The 22006-nt window shown below is 41.4% G+C and overlaps 1 protein-coding gene across 2 annotated transcripts in view; it reads left to right on the top strand.

Annotated features, from left to right (window-relative positions):
- MYLK (myosin light chain kinase) overlaps positions 1-19301 on the top strand; it is a 197797-nt gene extending 178496 nt beyond the window's left edge. For both annotated transcript variants that reach the window (XM_053982447.1, XM_053982448.1), the window contains 6 exons: positions 4339-4462; positions 11779-11931; positions 12931-13054; positions 14246-14375; positions 15213-15332; positions 17166-19301. In XM_053982447.1, coding sequence (XP_053838422.1) covers positions 4339-4462; positions 11779-11931; positions 12931-13054; positions 14246-14375; positions 15213-15332; positions 17166-17422 — 908 coding nt within the window. In that variant the 3' untranslated portion in view covers positions 17423-19301. The remainder of the gene's footprint in view (positions 1-4338; positions 4463-11778; positions 11932-12930; positions 13055-14245; positions 14376-15212; positions 15333-17165) is intronic.
- The last annotated feature ends 2705 nt before the right edge of the window (positions 19302-22006 follow it).

Raw genomic sequence — 22006 nt, 5'->3', positions numbered from 1 at the left:
CCCCCTACCTTTTGCTATCTGCCTAAATGCAGCTCATCCTACTTCTTTTGACACTTTAAGTATCAGAGTACTGCATTATCAAGAATATAATTTAATAAAACAAACCAGGCATGGTCTGTTGAATGAATAAGGGAAAAGAAGTCTGCTTTGAAGAATTTTAGATGATGTTCTGCTCCAAAAATGTATTAAATGAATCTTGGTCATGTGGACACTAAGATGTTTATTTTATTTATTAAAAAAAGAGATCACTGCCATTTCTGTTCCTTCACCAATATAGAGCCAATAGTGTTCTGGGAACATGAACTGATTTAGTTCTTGTTCAGGAAGTAGATGAACTGTTAACTAAGTTTCAGTGCTGGTATTTTTGTGTGAGAGGTGTGGGAAAGATTTCAGCCCATGATGTTCCAGCTGTCAGCCTGAAAACTGTACATTTACTGCTGCACTGAGTGGAATTCATCAATAAGAGATATAAAGTAAACACGGAATGGCCTTTTTACAGAAACTTCTTCAGCTACCTTTTTAATTTCAGACCACAGTTAAACCCACGTTTAGCAAACAGAAAACCCTATTTTCAGCAGCTTGTTCACATCCACCAGCTTTCCCACTTTTCTGTTAATCTTGTGGCATCACAGTGCATGGCAAGGCTGACAGCAGCTTGTGAGCTGCTCCACTCATGCCAGAGGTAGGAAATCTCTAAACTCCAGATAACTTCTTTCAGTGTAGAAGGATGAGAGCTGTGGGCACTAATGCTGAATCTGATTTTACATTCATCTGGCTTACTATGCTGCTAATTCTTGCCAGGTTCCATTGTAGGTATTTGCTATTCAGCAGCCTGCCATTCTGGGTAACTCCATCGTGGGTGGCACTCCCTAGGAAGAGAAAGGTCCCTTCCATTCCAAGCATAAGCACTGTTCTAATTGCAAAAAACAATTGTAACATTTCAGTTGAGATGATTTCCAAGACTAGAAAGCAACTTTTACTGTTTCATTTACTTACAAAAATAGCTAAAAACACTTCACTAATGCCAGTTGTCTATGTGGTGCACTGAGGGCACATTCCTCCTCCTTGTGTTCCTTCAAGCTTTGTGACTTTGAAATTGGCTGTCAAATTCACTTTGACATTGACAGATGTGGGATTGGAGCCCTCATCCTACAGAGCTGACCCTGACGGAGCAGAAACTGCTCAGCCAAGGGATTGCTGAAGGGAGCAGTGGCTGATTCTGCACTACAGCTTTTGAGATTTAACTTTTTGTAACTAATACAAACTAGTGCCTCTAAATATTCAGTTTTTTGATCAGCTTTAAAGATATTAGGATCAGCTCCTTCTTCAGTCATCCTCTGCAGCTAATTAATTCCCTTACACTGTCAGGAAATACCAAAGCTGCAGTGGGATATTTTCCTGACCTTTTTTGGTGTGCTGAGGAACACATGTAGAAAATTGTTTAAGATAAACTTCTTGAGGAGAAAGAGAATGGTTTTTGAGAACTGTAAAGATATATTTTTTAATCAGTTAATTATATACAGTGTCAGCAACAGTTTCCAGCTAGCTTGTCAGCTTTCTATCTGAACTAAGGGATATCCAAACACAGATCATACTTGTGTACTAAGCTTGTAAACAACTGGGTAAAGACTTGACATATTACTGCACAGAAAGGGTCTTACTCTTTTCCTTTCTTTTTTCTTTTATACACAGAAAATGCTGTGTCCGTTGTTTCACACTGTATGCTTGCACTCAAATGCCATGTTTTCAAAAAAAACCCCCACATTTCTCTGACCTGCGGGCAGCACAATTTATACACCAGCCTTTTGCATACACAGATGCTCATGGTAGTTTACACTGTGCACAAAAAAGCCTCCAAACTTGGATGTGAAAATCTGGGCCTGAGATTTGGATGATCATGATGAAGCTTTTACAAAACAGGTTCATTGTGATAAATTTCAGGAATTTCTTTAAAGGATAGTTTGAAAAAAAATGTAAGTGTTGACTTTAAAATGAAGGCAGATGGGAAAATGGGATCTTAGGCTTCCTCTTGGCACTTCAAAAAGGAAGGTGATCTCTCACTTCTCATTGCCACTGTGGAGAACACATTGCCCTTCTTTTAGGCTAAGATATTTTAGATGCCACGTTAGAAAAAATATCATACATTTTGGAGTAAGAAAACTCTGGTTATGTGACTGTAGGGATATTATGGAATACTTTTTGAATGTGCTTTTTAAAGGATAGTTAGAGAGCAAGAGGGTCTTGATGTTGGTGAATTTGCATGGGAGGATCTGAGTAATTTCTTGCAGCTGCTGCCAGGCATCCTTCTCTCTGTTTCTGTCTCTAAAAATGGTGGGAGCAGGGAAAGCATGTGAAAATTAGGTTTCTGCAATTAATTTACTATAACCATACCTGAACAGAACAAAAAAGGGTGTCACAGCATTTAAAATGGGAAACTTGCACAACTGCAAGTGAGTTGTGGTGGTTGTGCTCAAAAGTTGCCTCAGGCATGGTGTTCAATCATTAGGCAGGTTATTAACCCCATAGATATTTCAGATTTCATTTGGTAAGTTGGGGATTTGGGTACCTCAAAAGAGCACTAGCTCAGGTGTTTGATTGCATTTCATGAAACGCCTTAAGAGCTTTCAATGGAGCTAAATTTGGGAGTGGAGTCTGTACTGGGATCAGTATTTATGTTGCAAAACTTGGTAAATTAAGTTCTGGTAAATAAAAATATTCTATTCAGATTCAGTGTTGTGGACAGGTTGCTTCTTTTGCAGACTCCTCAAAACTTTGATTTGCTGTTGTTTGAGGATTTTTTAGCTTTTCTCTTGATTGCAGAGCTGCAAGTCCCTGTACTCCTGGTAACCTTAACAGGAGCAGGACTGGAATGTGTTACATCTGTTTGCCTTCCCATCCATATCTGTTTTGTTTAGATGGTAATCTCTTTGGGAGAGCAGTGGTTCCTCACCAGGACATTCTACTGTGCCTAATCTGGCTGTTGCTCTTGCAAAAAAGATAGACCTAATGCAATGAATCTCTCTTAAGGCATACACTGATGGTTCAGGCAGATGTGCAGACTGGACATGAGTTTCTCAATCTAAATCCAAGCCTGTTTCAAGTCAGACACAATTTATATTCTGACATCTTTATGTTTTTACAATACAATTCTATTATTGGGATGTGGGTTTTTTTTCCCCCTGGTACCTAAACTATTCCTTAGTTTTCTTTCTTCCTGACCTTGCTTTTTCTTTTCTTCTTCCCATCAAATTTAGAACAAGCACTTATAAAAATGAGCCCACTGAGATTTGCCTAAGAATTTCTAGCTTAATGACTCTGTGTTTCACACTATGCTAGAGGGTAGACATACCACTCACTTGCACACTGGCAGCATAATCTGGCAGCACTTGGTTATGAATAGGCTTTTTCTCTTACCTCCATCACTATATTTTCCAGCAGGGCAATACTGGTGGGTCAACACAAGAAGAATGTCAAGGTAGTTCACATGTCTCATGACTTCATTTTTTCAGTTCATATTGGAAGCTGTGGCTTCAGTGTAGATCATTTTAAAAGCATCCACAGAGTGTTTAAGCAGAGCGAATCCAGAATACCTGTGCTACAGGCCAGCTGAATAGGAGTTTGGAGCAGCTGGCGACTGACAGCTGGTGATTTGTGCTTCCCCTTGACCACAGGTGTGCTTGTAGGCAGCCTGGTTTTGAGAGCATGCCCAAGTCCAGTTTTACCTATGAGGTAATGATCTGACTGGTGTACATCATCTGCTCCTTCTCTTTCACTGCTGGCCTCACTTCAAATTTAAGAGGCATTCAACCCACTATTGATTTTCTTTCCTGTTTACAGTAGAATAAAATGTGTTGGATTGAAATAATTATTTACTATTGTTATAATTTTAGCACTACTGGTTCTTTTTACCACAACATGCAGAGCCCCAAGCTTTGATAAATGTTCAATAATTTGTGAAAACTGTAGCTTCTTTCTGACACTGGAGTCCTGCAGTTTTCTTGTGCAACTTCTAAAGGGATGGAGGCTCAAACACATTTTACTTCAGGACATACAAATATGAATTAAGTACTGATGGTTCTCCTTTTTCATAGATTTGGACTTGTGGAAGCTCCTTGCAATAGGAACCTTCTTATGTGCCGTATACAGTGCTGTGTGCTTGAGGGTGCTTAATAAATAATTCTTTATTGCTAGACATGTATCAGCTAAGGAGACAGCAATTCAGGCATTGTTTATTTCTTCTGATACAGATCTTTAACAAAATCACAAATATTAGGGCAATAACTATTTTTTTAAAATCTCCATGCAGCACTTAATGGTTTTCTCTTTCATTCTTCACAGAAAATGCAGGCTCTCTGAAAGTTCTCTTTGGGACACCTGAGTTTGTGGCTCCAGAAGTTATAAACTATGAACCTATTGGATATGAAACAGATATGTGGAGTATAGGAGTTATCTGCTACATTTTGTGAGTACTTTTCTATTCTTAAATTCAGAAATCCTGACAGCTGCTGAACATACAAAATTTTCATCAACTTCTGACATTTTCAGGCCTTTTTTGTTGTAATTAGCAACTCCAGCATGTTTAATAAAACTTAGCTGTTCTCTGAAGGGTGCAACTGGTAAACTGCAGAACTGGCAGTTCCAGAAATTCAGCTATTTGGTGTTGTACCTCTTACATCATAAACCAGCAACGCTTCATCTCATTTAAAAAGACAATGTGACTGTTTTATTATTAACTTCAAACTATTTTTCCTTTCCTGATGTTAAAGAGAAATATTTGAGCATGCCCTAATAACCATTCATTTCCATTATTTTATTCCATGAGAGAAAACTTTTGTGAAACTTTGGGGTCCCATGGGACACACTGAAGTATCCCAGCATTACCATATCTGTTCACAGTGCATTTTAATTTATTACTAAGCACAAGCCACTGTGTAAATACATTTTATAAGCAGCATGGATTAAGCTCATGGAAACACTTTAGAAGATGGTTGGCTGCAGATCTTGGTTACATATTCGAGTATTAGATTTGATTTTTATATATTATTTGATACAGCATGCTTATAAACATCAGTGAATCTAGAGAAATGTATATGGAAATAGTATCTCCATGCCTAGACCAGCAAGTGGTTTTCTTCCAGCAGTGATTTTACACATTCAATGCCATATAAACAAGTGAAAAGAGAAGCTTAGTTTGGAGCATGGCTCCTTCTCCCTTGTTCCAGCTTCAGTAGTAAGTCAGTGGCAGACCTGCTTTGCATTGGTTCTTTTAAAGATTCCTCTCAATGTCTTTCTTCCTTTATTAAAGAGCAGCTCCCGCTCCTTGACCTGGCAATGCACAGTTGTTTGCCTCGCTTTTACTCAGTTTTTCTCTGCTCCTGCTTTTCTAATGAGCCTGCACTTGTTCATGCTCTTCTCATTCCTAAACCAAGCAACACTATTTCCTTACTTGGCCTATGCCAAAGCTACCACATCAACTCCCTCTTACTCCCAGCAAAGCCTCGGAATATTTCTGTTATCTTCAATTTCAGATGTGAAGTGTGCTCCACGCTTCAAGGTCACTTCGCTCTGCCAGTTTATTTACAGGACTTCTATTTTCCATTCAGTCCCAAGCACTTCTTTCTAGATCTTGAAAGCTCCTTTGAAAGGTTCCGTAGCTGCAGTCAGGCAGCCCACCCAGGCAGCAGCGCGATGACAAATGCCCGCGGCTGCGGGGCTGGGAGCGGCATCGCTCGGTGCTGCAGCGCCGCCTGCAGCCCGCCCGGCCCCGCGGCCACCGCGCCGCACGTCTGGGGAGCTTCTCGTCCTTCCTCGTTATCAACGCCCCCGGCGAGTTTCCGTGTGCTCCCGGCCTGAGCAGCGAAGCACAAGTCGGGGCTGGCACCGAGCGTTCGGGAATGCAGCCAGGGCTGCCGCGACGGGGCGGCGCTGCTGGGGAGCAGCGGCATCGGCTGAGACAAAGCGAAGAGAACAAGTGGGGAAAAAGGCGACCTGTCTTGCCAAAGACCAGTCTGCTTCTTTCCAGTTCCTCTGTGCCACGCAGGATATTTGGATGCTGCACCCTTCAGCTGATGGGTTTGGGTAGTGTTACACTCATTCAGCTGATCGGATATGCCTTGTGAAATATGTTACGAAATTACTTGTTTGCTAAGGTATATTTAAGATCATTTAACCCATCATGAAGGGAAATCTACATTACCCAAACACAATGAAAAATATTTCTTTTGACGCATTGCTATTGCCACAATTATAATTAGCAGTGATAATCAGCTTTTGCCTTTCTTGCTGTAAGAATAAAGTAATAGAAGTTAAGGAAGACCCATGACTCATCACTTGGGCTTTACCTCTCCACCCCAGACTGCTCCCAGTCTCTTAACCTTCTTACAGCCCAGCTATTTTCACAGACTCACAACTATGACCCATTATCCAAAATGAACTATCACATCATCATTACAGAATGCAAATGAAAGTCAATAAGAACTGCATCTCTCTTCAGTTGCAACTCTGCTTTCCCATTTTGATTGTAAGCTCAGAACTACCAAATCTTGAGCCTGAAGTGCTAGAAAGTGACTGCCATGGAAGGTGTTTCCATGATGTGTGCACAACAATGAATACAAACCGGCTTTAGCAGAGAGCTGCTAAAGTGATCTCTGTGAGTGAAGGGTCTTCCCTGCAGAGGAATAAATGGTTGGGATGCAATCTTTAGTAGAAAACAGGCTGACAGCACTCCTCCAAAACCCTGCAGCAAAACCTCTCCCCAGCCCTCTGCTGTGCAGATGTAAGAACAGATATTGCACTCCCTGCTGGGATACTGCATCTGTCTTCCTTATGGCAAGACTGACTTAATTCCATCCTACAGTTCATGGGTTCCCTTTCCACATTTCTAAACTACATATTAAATCCTTTTTATCTTCCTGGATAACTTATTCAGTCCTGTCTCTTCATCTCTCTCAGTTCTTCCTTAAATTTCCATTTGTATTCTCCACCTCATGTTTTTTCTCTTCCACTTTTATCTTGTGCTCTGTCCTGTTCTGCATCACAGTACTGTTCTACATACTTAAGTTGATCTATTGCCTTTGAAATAACAGGCCACAAATATTATAGCTTGTGTATATCATCTCCATTTATGCCTATTTCAGTGTTTCTTTCTGCATTTACAATAATCTTTATCTAATGAAGGTTAAACCTCCTGAATTCTTTCTAGCTGTTTCTGTTCCATTTATTCTTCTGGGCATTGCTGAATTTGCGTGTTTTTTCTATTTCGAGTTCTTTTCTGATGATCAATTTGGATAGTCATTGTTTTTAATATTTAGTAATCTGAAACAATTTCGAGTTTTTGTTTCAAACCAATTTTCAGTGTAAGGTTTCAGCACTGCATGGGTGTGCATTGAATGTGGGTTGCCCTTTTCCTTCTGGCACCAAAGAATCCAAGTAATTTCAGAGAGGAATTGTCTGTGGCTGATTCAAACCCCTGCTTGTGTTCCAATGGTTCTCCTTCCTTTATCAGTGCCAGGCTGTGTTTATCTGTTCAGCATAGTTGATCTCTGTCAATTAATTTTTTTAATATACTTTATCTTAGGCTGTGTTTTAATATCACATTTGATCTTGCTGTATACTCTCCTTTCAGCACCTTCCTAACAGCACACATCCTGATTCCTCAAACATTCCCTTTTATCCATTGTGTCGTTCATCTCTGCTGTTCCCCCTCCCTTGTTTGGCAGTTTGGGTTGCTTGAAAGATCTTTCAGCATCGTTCATCTTTTGGGTGTGCTGGCTTGGAACTTGGATAAAGCAAGGCTCCGCTGGCTTACACGTTACACTATGTCATGTTAAAAATTTATATCTCTTTATATTAAAGATGGGAGAGCACTCCTTGTTATTTTCTTAAACTAAGTTAGGAAGACTTTCATGTCAAACTGCACAGCTCAAAAGAAAATGTTTTATTTGTTCAGTGGCACTGGCAAACTATGATTCCTCATTAATCCACTGCGCATGTGAAACGAGGAGAAGAACAGCAATAACACCCTTGCTTCAGCAATGAGCTCTTCTTCTACACAGGCTCAGTGGTCTGCTTCTTCCAGAGAGCACCAGTGCGAACTAAATGTCCCATGGATGTGTGTCCCTGACAAAGTATCCTCAGACTATTTATTTGCTGTAGTTCACTTGAAAAAGAATTAATTCTCCACATGATCTCAGGGTGCAGGTGTCATCATCACATGCTTGTTTGACATGCCCTGCACATGTTTATCAGAAGTGCCAGCAGTCCCAGGCAGTTGGAGCTGCAAGCACTGCTTGCAGAGGAACGTTCACAGTCTGACCCTTTGAGACAAGCAGCAAAGCCAACTTCCCTGGATTAGTGGCGGGCTTAATGCAAAGATTTCCAGTTGAAATGCTGTGATGTTTGCTACATAGGCAATGAATTTTGCATCCACATTAGACCCTTTTCATCGTAACATTTCTAAATCTGCACTCAGAGCTTTGTTAGAACAGACCAATAGATGTTAAGGAACTCCTAGAGGATAAAATATATTTCTTCTTTATTTAGAAGTGGAAACTGTGAAAGACTTTCTAAACAAATGGTTCTTAACGTGCCAGGAAGATGCCTGGTAAAGTAACTGGAAAAATGTTTTCAGTAAACAGCCTGCTGCTTGTCTAAGAGTAACTTCGCAGTGTAAGCTCAGAGTTAATTTTCTGGAGCAGTAGCTCATCTTTATCACTTCAGCATTCCAAAAAGAAATTGTTTCCATTATCTGTCAAAAGAGTTGCTGGACCATTATTACTTTAAATGGCTATTAAGAAACGAACAACCGAGACTTCAGTCAGTGAAATCTGTCCTAGAGATAAAAATTGCTGGCTATAATCTACACTAGTTGCTGGTTTTTGTTTTCTGACTATAGACAAGGATCTAGTTCTCCTTAGAAGTATTTCCACAACAAGGCAACTAATTCACAGTGTAAAACTGTAGGAGAGAGAGAAAATTATTTTAGCTTTGTAAATCTGCAACAGCACATTCAGAAATACGAAAATAGGTTCATTGAAATGTTTGAATGGGCACTGTTACACTGGTGTTCAGAAATGACAAAGTGAGTGGAGGCCTAACTGAGATCCACCTGGTTATTTACCAAATGCATGGGATCGAGCAATCCTACCATAGCATTTAAAATTTTATCAGATAATTCTGTTGTACAATTCTAAAATTAAAAAAAAAAAAAAACAAAAACAAAACACACACACACACAAAAACAAAAGCAACAACCAAATAATTTTTTTTTCTTCTCTAATCTTCTAATCTTTTAATTTATCCTCACCCTTCAAAAGCTATGTGGGACATGCAGCACAAGTGCTGCCTCTTACAGCACCATGGAGCAGTGGTGTTTCCACATGAAGCAACATCCCTGTACCTAAAGTAGGCTTTTTAGTATGCATATGATCTCTCACTACTGCAGGTTTAACCTCTGGAAAAAGGCCAAGATCTTGTCCAATGTAGTGCAAGAGCTGCACAGCACTATTTGTGGTAATACTGTGCAGAGGTCACCTCTGACATACTTCGATCAAGTATTGAAGGGAAATGGGATTGTTGTTGCTCCGGCTGCCCAAGTGTGGGCACGGAGCTTAAGTGGAAACTTAACTGGATGAAGAGAAAATGTACATCCCCTCTTTTGACAATGAGCTAAAGGAATACTTCACAGACCTGTCATTGTATGAGCTGCTGCCTTGGCTGAGACTGTTGTTCTTACCACAAGGTAAAAACAAGACAAGCCAGCAGTCAGTATGTGGAACCCAAAATCAGAACTGTGGTCTGCACGAGATTTTTTCACTTGCTAAAACATAAAGGAGAACACTGACATTGTCATAACTGAGCAAAAGTTCAGATGTTGGAGAGGAGGTGGGTTTAAGGCCCTGCAGGAATGCTTTGTGATTCCAGGACAGAGATTCCCATGCCTGCTGGATGGACCTGGCCATGAGGGCTGCAGGGGGTGCGGGCAGAGCAGAGCCTCACGCTGCCCGCAGCTGTGCCAGCTCTGCAGTGCTGTCCTGTCAGGCACAAACCTTCTCTCCTCCAGTAAAGCAAGTGTCAAACACAGGGAACAGTCGTGCAAAAAAGGCTTCATGCGGGCATTTCTGGTACGTTCATCTTTCAGCTTTTGGTAACTTGTCCTGTTATATCTTCATAAATGGGTTTACGCCACCTTACCCATTTACAAAGTCAGGATTCACTGTTGCATTCGACTGCACCACATATAATGGAAAGTGAGACAGCAAATACATTCTGTTCTGATTTACCTTGTTCTGCCTGAGAATAAACAAACCTTTTATCTTCGGCTCATGTATTATTACTAAGAAGTTTCCGAAGTACACACATAAGATTCTAGAGTCTGCTGTACTGCACACAACTTCCAGAAATGGTAAAAGATTTAGTGTCTGCTCAGTGTGAGACTTCAAAGACTGTGTTTCTGCTTTGCTTATAAAATAAAATGCTTAGGAACAAATCAGATTTTGAATGTAATAAGAGCCTAAAAAGAAGCAAAATAACTTTGAAGGACATCATTCTAATATTATCAATCTAAAACTCACTTTATTTGACCCCAATCTTTTTTTAACCAGTCTGTTCAGTGATATTCACTGACACCATGATATTCATATAGTATTATTTCCATGTAGTATTTTCAGAACCCTAATAAGTTACAGTTATTTTTCTATATTTAAAAGAAAGGAGTAGTACTGGTTAACCCAGTTGTACAGAGAAATCAAATAATGTCTGTAAAAATTCATGAAGAATAGGTTATTATGTAAATTGCATGCCAGGAGGACCTGGAAAAGTGAATAACTTGTAGTTCTAAGGAATAAGCAACCTTTCACCTCTAAGTTTTTACTGAAAGTGTTATATATACAGGTATACAGGCATCAAAAGTATGCAGATGCACAGTGTAATAAAGGATAATGCTCGACTGCAGAAAGAGACTGCAAAAATGACACCATGATGTTCTGTAATTGCCTTTTACTGGCAATTCATCAATTATATTGTATAAAAAGCCTTGGAAGCTCAACTTAGGTTATAGGAGAACATTATTTCCATTTCACGCATCATTGTGACAGATGGAGAACATAAAGACCAAATTACTTCTGCATGCATCTGCATAACTCCACAGCCTGCAGTGATGCAGCATTGCTTTATCTGTCTGTATAATTCAGGGTGGGTTTGTTTACAAAATAGCCTTGTGGATTTCATTATTTCATTATGCATCTTTCTTCTTGGGGTCTCTCTGAAGGAGTAATATGTACAAATGGAATAAAATGTACAACAACCCCCTTGGTTTGACAGTAAAGGCAGCAAAATCACCCTGAAACTAGATGATCTCCGTAAGTCCCTTCCAACCCTAACAATTCTGTGATTCTGAGGAAATGTCACGGAGGAAAAAAGGATATTCCACTGAATTTGGTGCGAAAATCCAGTATTAGTTATGCAGAACTAAACAAGTCATTTAACAAACTACTTTGCTCCAATTTCATCTAATTCTAATTCTCCTCAAAAATGTCTTGGGAAAAGAGAAGGAAACTAGAAAAATGTGCCTTTCAGTTTTGCTGGCAAAATTCTAGTTTCCTTCCCATAGGACTCTCTGTAGTTTTGAGGCCTTTTTAATTTAATTTAGTTTTTAAAGCAATCTTTTATTTGTAAAGAACTGCAAAGCTTGGGAGATGTCACACACGATTTTAACTTGCTCCTCTGGTAATTTGCAAATTGACATGGTTTGTTCTGTGTCTGTGTCTGTTCCGTCCCCAGGGTCAGCGGACTTTCTCCTTTCATGGGAGACAACGACAACGAAACCCTTGCCAATGTCACCTCAGCAACATGGGACTTCGATGATGAGGCTTTCGATGAAATCTCTGATGATGCCAAGGACTTTATCAGCAATCTACTGAAGAAAGACATGAAGTAAAGCCTGGACTTGCTTGCTGCACTTTCTGTGTTTGCATTTAGCTGGAGTTGCTATTCGTGTTTCCCCCCGTGGATCTCCCCATGGCCGCAGCACCTCTGGCCATACTTTATAAGGAGCTGCGCGTGCCCGCCCGGCTCTGCGTGTGCAGCTCTTCATTTCACTCCCAGGGTGCAGGGGCTCAATGGAGCTTTTGCTTCAATCGCCGGCTCTTTGTGCTCTTCCCCCCACCTCGGGCGAGGTGCACCCGGGGCTTTTGTGTGGCCCCTCTGATCCCCACTCTTGCTGACACACATTCCTGCATGACACATTCTGTCCTGCTCTGAATGGGCTGCAGTTCTGCCTTGTGTCGCTTTTAAGTGTGTTACCTCTGAGTAGGCAGCTTCCCTATAAATGTAGAAATTGGGCAAGGAAAAAAAAAAATCAGAGTTGGAAACGCTGTTTGCAGAAGTGCCTGAACAAACCAAGGAAAGGAAACATTCTTCTTCCAATGCGCTTGCAAGTGGATGGATGGAGAACAGAGGCTTATTTACATGAGCACCCTGAGCAAAGTGAAGAATAGGTGTGGCGAGAGATTTGCACATTTCTGTTCTGTTAGATGTTCAGGAGGCTATTAAGTGGTGGGATGGGGAAATCTCTGTAAGTGAAGGAAAGGAGATCTGGGATAGGGTTCTGCCAGCATGAAGCAGCTGAATCACTGCCATTGTGGCTCTGCTGTATGTGTTCCTTGCCTAAAGCATACAGCTTTTCCTGCTTTGTTTTATAATGTTTTATTAACACTTAAAATTGCACAGTTTTCTCTGAGAAAGATCTACAGAAATTGTGAAATTGAGTTTAAGAAGTTAGAATGGCTGGGAAAGCAAAACCATATGATCTTTGTTACTAAATTTAGGAAACAAAAATCAGCTCCCAGCAAAGAGAGCACAAAATAATGTTACAGCAGGTAGGTTCCTCTCTTGTTATTGGCAACACTGACTGGTCTTTTTGTACAAAAACAGGAGTCGCTTAAATTGTACTCAATGTCTTCAGCATCCCTGGCTGCAAAAAGACACCAAAAACATGGAAGCCAAAAAACTTTCCAAAGATAGGATGAAGAAATATATGGCCAGAAGAAAATGGCAGGTAATGAAGAGGATGTGGAATTGGGCTGGATATCCTAATGAGTCTCTTTATTTTTAATGTTTATGATTCTGGGGAACACATCACATCAGGGGGTTTCTGCTGCTGGTGAAAGCTTCGGCATGGCCAGGGTGGGAATGCAAGACAGCAGGTCTGGTTCCTGCAGCTGGGCAGTAGGAGGGTGCACAGCTACACATGGATTACACAGGATGGTCCAGTTTCAGGCTACTGAAAGGCATGAGCTCACGTATAGTTTTTTCTACTCTTCTGGGGGTACGCTTCTTTCTCTTCCCTTCCCTCTCCATGCCACTGAGAACTGGAGGATTGTGTAATTCTTAACAAACCTGAACAGTTCATGTAAAACTTACCTGCCTGGCCTCCCTAAAGGTACCTAAATTTGTGACAGTTTCATTCCACTAAGCCAAGAGTTCTGTCTTGTTGGAACTTCCCCAGCTTCCCATTCATTCAGTCAGAGTGGTTTTCTGTAACATATTCAGTCTCCCTATCTTCTTTTTTCCTAATGCTGAAACTGGAGTAGCAGGTCCATCTGTGCCACGCTGATAGCTACAGGAGTTCCTGTGTGAAATCCTGGGTCCTTTTGAGTAGCCTACAAAATACTAATTTGTGTCGGTCTACCTTATATTCCCTCTTACATTCTACTTGTTTCTTGAAAGCTCATGCAATACAAGTGTCTGTACTACAGCCTTCATAGTTTAAGCATATTTTAGTAGCCTGGTGGTTGTTCCTGGGTCCTGTCAGAGGTCTGCTCCCATCATGCAGATGGTGCTTTCTCATTCATTGCATATCAGCTCGTTATCCATGTTGGATGAAATTCAGCCCAGCCCAGAAGGCTGTGGAGAAAGGCGTTCCCCACCAGAGTTCAGTTCCAGTTACACAGGACAGGGCTTCTCTGCTGGCCCTCCTCTCGCACAGTGCTTTTTATCCACAGCTAACAGAGACATTCATTTAGGTATGAGTTCATCAGGGGAAGTTTATATCTGCAACTAAATTTGGTAATTCAGTCCAGCCTGCTCTGTCTCTCCTCGAACAACCGAGCTATATATAAGCAGTTTGTCCACCAATTCCAGTGAGGTTTGCAGAGATCCCAGATAATTTGTCTGAAGCACGATTGTTGCAGAAAATCACATGCCTGTTGGATTGGATTGATCAGAAGCCTTTTCTGTTATGTCTTAGAAAACAGGCCATGCTGTCCGAGCAATAGGAAGGCTGTCATCCATGGCAATGATTTCTGGTATGAGTGGGAGGAAGGCCTCTGGGAGCTCACCTACAAGCCCTATAAATGCAGACAAAGCAGAGAATGAAGGTAAGGATTTTTTCTGTCCCATATTTTCACCTGTCTCTGAATCAATCCTACTAAAACTTTTAGCAAATTGCTAAAGACTAATCAAGTTGGATATTACTGCGCTCTCTCTCTCTCTGTTTTTATCTTCCAATTTTTTAAAGAAATCTGTCAAAAATTCACTGTTCTTATATTGTTCTGCTTCTCAAAATGTCACAGTATAAGCACAGTAAACTCTTTTCTTTTTAAAGCCAAAGAATTAAGGCAGATTTGTCAGCTGCACTTTCTCTGAGTTTGGGAATCCATGTTTATACAAAGATGACAGTGATGTATTGCCTTCTTATGCAAGCAAGCAAGCAATAAAGTATTAACACTTGCTGTAACCATGGCACACACCCTGCATTAAACATGCTCCTCAGACAGGGCATTTAAGGAAATGTCTGCATTACTCCCGTAGGTCCCCAGATGAAATGTGAATTAGTGGTGTGTAACAGAGGTGGAAATGTTTGACACTGCTGAAAATCAAGCCATTTTGACAAATCCACATAGACTGTGGGCCTGATACAAGTGGAACTCATTTATCCCTCGTTTGATTAGAAACAAGTTCAAGGGAAAAATACTGAGGATTTGTAGCATGGTGGCCTTGCACATCCATTTCTTTCTATTTATGGCCTGAATCCTTTTCCAGCTGCAAAAGACTGGCACTAAGCTAAGCAGCCAGTGTCCTCACTGTCCCATTAGTCTGACAGAATTAAGTGAAATAAAAGGTGCTTTCATTACCATCTGGTAATTAAAAACTAAAATACATCTTTTGAGAACATGCCCTGTAAAATTGTTCACTACCTCTTTGCTCTCCTCCAGATGCTTTCCTTGAAGAAGTGGCTGAAGAAAAGCCCCACGTAAAGCCATATTTTACTAAAAAAATCCTTGACATGGAAGTTGTGGAAGGAAGTGCTGCTAGATTTGACTGCAAAATTGAAGGTACTTTGAATAAGTGTGTCTGTTTCTTTCTTTCCTTCCTCATCAACTTTCTGCACTGGGTAATTGTTTTACTTTCTCAATTTTTATTTAAATTTTTATTTTTATTTCTCAATTTTTTTAAGTATTATTGTCAAGTTGGTGCCATTTTGCTTTACCAATATCTGCATGTCACAGCACAAATGTGTTGCAATAACAGAAATTATTTGGAGCTTGTTCTGTACTTGCCATAGAACAGAAGTCTCCAGGAGTCCACGTGTGAATCACTAATTTAGAATAGCAAGTGGGAACTGTCATTTGATTTTTGAGGGAACAGTAAGAGCAAGATGCAAAGTAGAAACATAAATTCCAATAGTATACTCTTAGAGAGTGCCAGCCAGACACCAAGAATTCGTGGGAGGTCAGTTGTCTGAAATGACAGACCAGTTTCATGTCACCTCAAGATAACTTTAAGCCATACATTTTATTAAAGGCAAACAAGTCCCTAACTGTATATGCATGAGAAGTAAAGATAATATTCTTGTGCTGGTCACATAAATCACATCTAGAAAATACTGTTCTGTTGTTTGGGGTTTTTTAACTCATGAGTTCAGGAAAGAAACCTCAGACTGGGATATGCAAAATACAAGTTTATGAGAAGACATGTAAGGAGCGTGGGCATGGTCAGCCCACGAGTCTAAAGGCCAAGACCACTGGCACTTCTCCTGCAATGAGATTGAACCTTGTGTATCTCAGCTGTGAATGGAAACTAGAAATTCAGAAAGAAGAACTGTGAAAACAAAATGGGTAGGGTCAGTACCATCCTGCATGTATACAAGTAAATTTATAACCTTAAAATGAGGAAATTAAAGACTGCCTGATCAACCTTCTGCTTGTTTCTATGCTCCCAATCTTTCCCTGCCTGGATTTCCTATCTCACAGTGGAGATGTGAGGATGGATTATTATTGCTGATGGATGCTCAGCATGGGGGGTACATGCACAAGTACTGCACGGAATAAAACAGATGGATGTAGCATGGCTGATGTTCCAAACTTTGCAGTGTATTGCTGTAATGTTCACTGTGTATTAGGGATTCCTGCACTTTATTTCTGATCAGTGGGGAGTTATCCTCCCCTCCCAGTCCAGAATTTGGCTGAGACCACAAACCTTCAATTCGTTACAGCAGCCAAGAGTACTGTATAAGGGATTGTTCTGCAGCAGGCATTGTACAGCGCTGCTCTGAGGCTTAGCAGAGTCCTTTGCTTCACAAAAAGCTCTGAAACGCCTGTTGAGATGTACAATAAAAATGCTTTTCTTAGACTTCCTCACTTACCCTAACAAATACAGAAAAGGGGAGTGAAATGTACAGGAAAGGCTGACTTTTAAGGAGCAGATTAGGAGGAAGATTCAGAATAACCACAGCAAAGCAACCTGAGAAAGGTATTAAATTGTAAGCCCAAAACAGTTTACCCTTGAAAATCTCGGTGTTGGGAACTGTTGTCTCCGGAGAAGCTGCAATGTAACATGAGCCTCGGATGCACTGTCAGGAGTTCCCCGCTGGCTGATGGCTACAGCACACGAAAAGCTCTCTGCAGGCACTGCTAAGGGACTGGAAGGAGGAATCCAGCCACTACCGCAGTGCTCACGTGCAGTTTTTGCTATTCATAAAAAATAGTTACAGATAAATGTGAAGTAAAAAAGCCCCACATCATCTACTTTTATTTTCCATAGAAGTCAATGAAATATTTGTCAATCAACACATTGGCACATCCATACACAGGAATAAGAGCACAAGGTAATTAGTGCTGAGTTAATGCTTGTTTCTTGCAGTCACTGTTCTCTCTCCCCTCTTGCAGGCTATCCCGACCCTGAGGTGATGTGGTTCAAGGATGATCAGCCTGTCAAGGAGTCCCGTCACTTCCAGATAGATTATGACGAGGAAGGGAACTGTTCTTTGACTATTTCTGAAGTATGTGGGGACGATGATGCCAAATACACCTGCAAAGCTGTCAACAGCCTTGGGGAAGCCACGTGCACCGCAGAGCTCCTTGTGGAAACAATGGCAAAAGAAGGAGAGGGAGAGGGAGAAGAAGATGAAGAGGAGGAAGAATGAAACAAGGCTAAAAAAAAAATATTTAAAGACTCTCTTTATAAGGCTCAGAAAACCAAGTTATCAAAAGCACCTTGTGTGAAATGTAGGTCTTTGGGGGGTTGTTATTTCAGCATGATCAGTTGATACCTGTCAGCTTTATGTATGGGCATTACTTCAAACCAGCAGGCTTTTTAAGTTGCTAGCATGATTGAATTGACTTTAAGCAAGCCATCAACTAAGTTGCCCAGACTACTTTTAAAATCAAATGTATGGAAACTAACTTATATTCTGAACATCTTAAAGAAAAATAGTATATTTACTGAGCTCATGGCTCTTTACCATCACTTTTCTCAGCCAAAACCGCAGCTAAGTTGGCTCCCCAAGATCGACTTTAAAGGAATTGTTGGCCAGACATGCAGTGAATCTCTCCAGTCCTGAGGAATAGGCTGAGCTGTATCTTCTGTAAGGGAAGGTTTGACACAGCCAGCATTGGGATTTGTATGTTGGCATGGTTCATTTCTTGTTTGCTTTAAGCAGAATCTCACAGACCAAACTTCAAACATTTTCACTGCCTCTGACAGTGAGCTGTTAGTGCCCTTGTATTTCTGGCAAGCATTAAACATCCAGGTGGTTTCCTGAGATACTCCTGATCTTGCTTTTAGCCAGCTGATCCCACTTTGTCATCTTTCCCTTATGGAGCCTGTCACTTAAGTGCAGTTGCAGCTGCCTACTTAAGAAACAGACTGAAAACAAAGACTGAGAATATTTTCTGTGTTTCTGGTCAGTCTAATAAAGACTTATGATTCATATATATGCTGCTGTGAAAAAACAGGTTATTGCACAATCAGTGATTTCTCTGTGCATGTCTATGAATGGAATCCCAGGTTAGTTAAAATTTTACTTGCATTTATTTGGCAATTGCAAAACAGATTTCAACTGATGATAAGCTGGAAACTCCCACAGATTTTTTGAGTAGCCAAAAAGATAGTAGCCTGGATTACAAACTCCTCTCTTCTTAGCAATTTCCAAAGAATCTTAACCTATATAGGACCTGTTTCTACCTTATGAGCTTGACTGTCTTGTTTTTGTCTTGAACCTGCACCAGTAAGGCTGTTGCGTTTTTTAAAAACGCAGAAAAACAGAACAAAAAAATCCAAACCCCATTTTTTTCTCAGAAATGGTTAACACACTCGGACTTAGTAACTTTGCTTTCCTCTCACGGTATTGGCACTTTTTAATTTTTTTTGTTGTTGTTGTTCAGAGGTAATATCAGAGGCTGCAAGGTGATTATGCATAATCCAAAACCAGTGTGTCTTATATCTATGTATCATTCCAAAAGTGATTCTTTTTCTTTTCCACTTTTTGTGTGTAAAGTGCAACCATTTGCATTTCAAAAGTTACCTCTTTTAAAAAAAGACATTACCTTAAATCCTCACCATTAAGTAGTCAATGTACTTTAATACAGGTGTGTACATTATTAACAACCTTAGGTTGTTTGATATTACCTAGTTGTGTATGTGTTTCATATGATTTGCTCTTCTACATTCAAAGCTCAGCTAATGTGGGTGACACAACGGTTTGTAACTGCTTTACTCTTTGTTGCTAAGTTCAGATTGCCAGCATGTCTTTTCTTTTTGATTGATAAAAACCTCTTGTTATACTAAACACAGTATTGCCACAATTCCTTATACAGAAAGGTTTTGAATCTGATTTAGAGCATACAGAGCTTTCCTCACTTTTTTTTTTTTTTAATGTTTTAGGCAACAACGGGGTGTATTTTGTACCTTAATAAAAATATGCTAATGTTCTCCCTGTTTGTTAAACCATCAGAATTGCAAAGATGAGACCGCTACAGCTGTAGTTACTCACGGTTCCTAAATAAATACTACCACAAAGCACACTCCTCGTATGCTCTATTGCAGCGTCACCGCGTTCACCTTGGCCAAGCCTCTCCTCCTGCCCCTGAGAGCTGCTGGCCACATAAACCCCTGAGGTGGCAACAGTGGAGCCTCCCTGATGTCTGTGGTGCTGCTGCCCTTCTCCTGCCTGGCTGGTGCTGTGCAGAGGCTGCTCTGCCCCAGCACCACCAGCTACAGTCTGGGGCTGGCACTCGTGGCCTCGTGCTCTGCCACATCTCCAGCGTCACCACAGGCCTCAGTGGGAACGTGCATGGGGCACCAGGGCGGCTCTGGGTTTGTTTCACCATTGGGAATTCCCATATGGCAGGGAAACATAGAGTTCTGAAAGACTGTGGGAGGAGGAGAGAAAAAAATCAGGGATGTCTCAATGGAGATATGGACTTACACCAATGTTTCTAGAAACTGTAAAGACAGAGATAAGGACAAATCTGCTTGCGCTGCCTTTATTCAGACTTCTGCTAACATGCAGCCCACATCACCACAGGCTATGCAGGACCACACAGACTCTCCTTAAAGCAAACATTGTGCAAACACCCTGCTTGTAGGACGTGCTTCTTGAGCAAATCCTCAGCCCTTTGAACAGCCATCTTTGCAAGGTGTGCCCCACTGTCTTGTGAATGTACCTGGCTGTGTTCAGTGACTGCTGGTTTCTTGCTGCAGGTGGGCACATGCCTGAAGCAGGAAAAGGTCTGGCTCTGCTGGGCTGCTCTGCGGGCACAGCAAGGACTGTATCAAAGCCCACTGACTCAGAATTGCTGCTCTTGCACAGATCTTCCCTTCCCTCTCCTCCTTCCCTTTTGTGTTCCCCAGGCTACAAACTGCCTATTTTTCTTTTGCCCCAAGGATATTCCAAGGAGTTTACCATCTCCCTCTAGCTTCCTATTAACATCCATTATAATCTGCAGGAAACAATGACCTCTACTTCCAAAATTATGTGACATGCATCTGATTCAGCTCTGAGCAATTGACTGCAAGCTGTATTTGACCTTGATTTTTTTTGCTTTGTTTGAAGAATAGAATTCTATTTCCACTGAAGAAAGAAATTTTATGTACTTGAAACACTGTCTCATTTTGCCAGCTGTGGTTTAATAAAAGGCATTACCTCTTTCTATAAACCTTGACTTGCTTGTATAATGTTTGCAGAAATCCACTCTTGTGGTGTCACAGGGCTGAAACCCCAATGGCAGAGGTTATGCAAGACACTGGTACTGCCCGAGGTGGACCACTTACTTATTGTATTTCTTTTGTATTACATTCAGTCTTCTCAAGAGAAGGGGCTGGCTGCTGTTTTTCACTAGTTGGGTTTCTGGATTTGCAGAAACTTAATTTACTTAATGACCATCCTGTCCAACCTCCCAAGCACCCTGTGCACATTTCTTGTTGATGAGGAGACCTTTGCTAATTGCATGCATGGCATGCAGTCACTGGGTCCCTGCCTCCCTTTGCTGCAAGGAAAATAACACTGGATTGCACACCCCTGTCCTCTGCAGCGACTGGCAGACTTTGCAAACAGAGACCTTTTTTTTTACTTGCATACATGAATAATGAATTATTTGTTTATCTAAAATTTCTTCGTACGTTTATTGAAATATTTCACTAAAACATAGCTGTTTAGAAATGGAATTCTCATAAATCATCTTTGCCTTTTGAGCCCTATTGTCTGCAAGAGACATGCAAATGAATTTCTAAGCCACGAAGATACTCACATGGAAGCAGAATTTTATGAGATGGGGAGTGAGGCTTATGCTGTTATTCTGCTCATAAAGGGACTGCACCACGACATGCATGGGAAATAAACCGAGAGATGTTTACTGGAGTGGAGAAGTAACTCCACGACGTGTTTACAATTTCTGTAGTGGAGAAAAAATAAAAGTTCTTCTGTTGTGGCTGTTTAGAAAGGCAGTTCTGTCTGCCCTGACGAGAATGTTTGTTGCTGGGAAAGTAATGCTTTCCAGGCTTTTGCTCTTGTAGGGAGCTTCGGCAGGAAATGAGTTACAACTTCTCATTCATGCAGCATCACAGAACTGTTAGGGTGGGAAGAAACTCTGGAGATCATCCAGTCCAACCCCCTGTCAAGGCAGGGTCACCTGAGCAGGTGACACAGGAACGTGTCTAGGTGGGTTTGAAATGTGTCCAGAGAGGGAGACTCCAGGACTTCGCTGGGCAGCCTGTTCAGTGCTCTGCCACCTCAGTGTAAAGAAGCTCTTCCTGACGTTGAGGTGAAACTTCTTGTGTTAGTTTATGGACATTGCCCCCTGTCCTGTGGCTGGGACAAGCCACCGAAAAGTCTGGCACCATCCTCTTGACACCCGCCTTTAAGATATTTATGTGCATTAATGGAGACGGCCCCTCAGTCTTCTCTCCTCTGAACTACATTATAAAAGTGATGAAAACCTACGAGATATTCCATAAATATAGCGTAGAGACGCTAATAGCGTACCAACTAACGCTGTTAACGTCTCTAAGGACACGGCACACCTAGTGCTCCCTGCAGAGGGAGATTTCTCCCTGCAGAGGGGCGTTTTGAACGAGCCCTAAGAGGCGAGCGATCAGGTCGCTGATGCCCAGCCGCGACGCCCCCGACCCCGGGACCGCCGCCGCGGGCGGGCCGAGCCCTCGGGCCGCAGCGGGCCGAGGGGCGCGGGCGGTGCCGCGGCTGCGCGGAGCCGTCCCCGCCCGGCCCGCG

Source organism: Vidua macroura, chromosome 7 (genome assembly GCF_024509145.1).
Source record: "Vidua macroura isolate BioBank_ID:100142 chromosome 7, ASM2450914v1, whole genome shotgun sequence".
Classification (NCBI taxonomy): Eukaryota; Metazoa; Chordata; class Aves; order Passeriformes; family Viduidae; genus Vidua; species Vidua macroura.
Note: the sequence above shows the minus strand (reverse complement) of the source record. Positions and strands in the feature narration are given on the sequence as shown.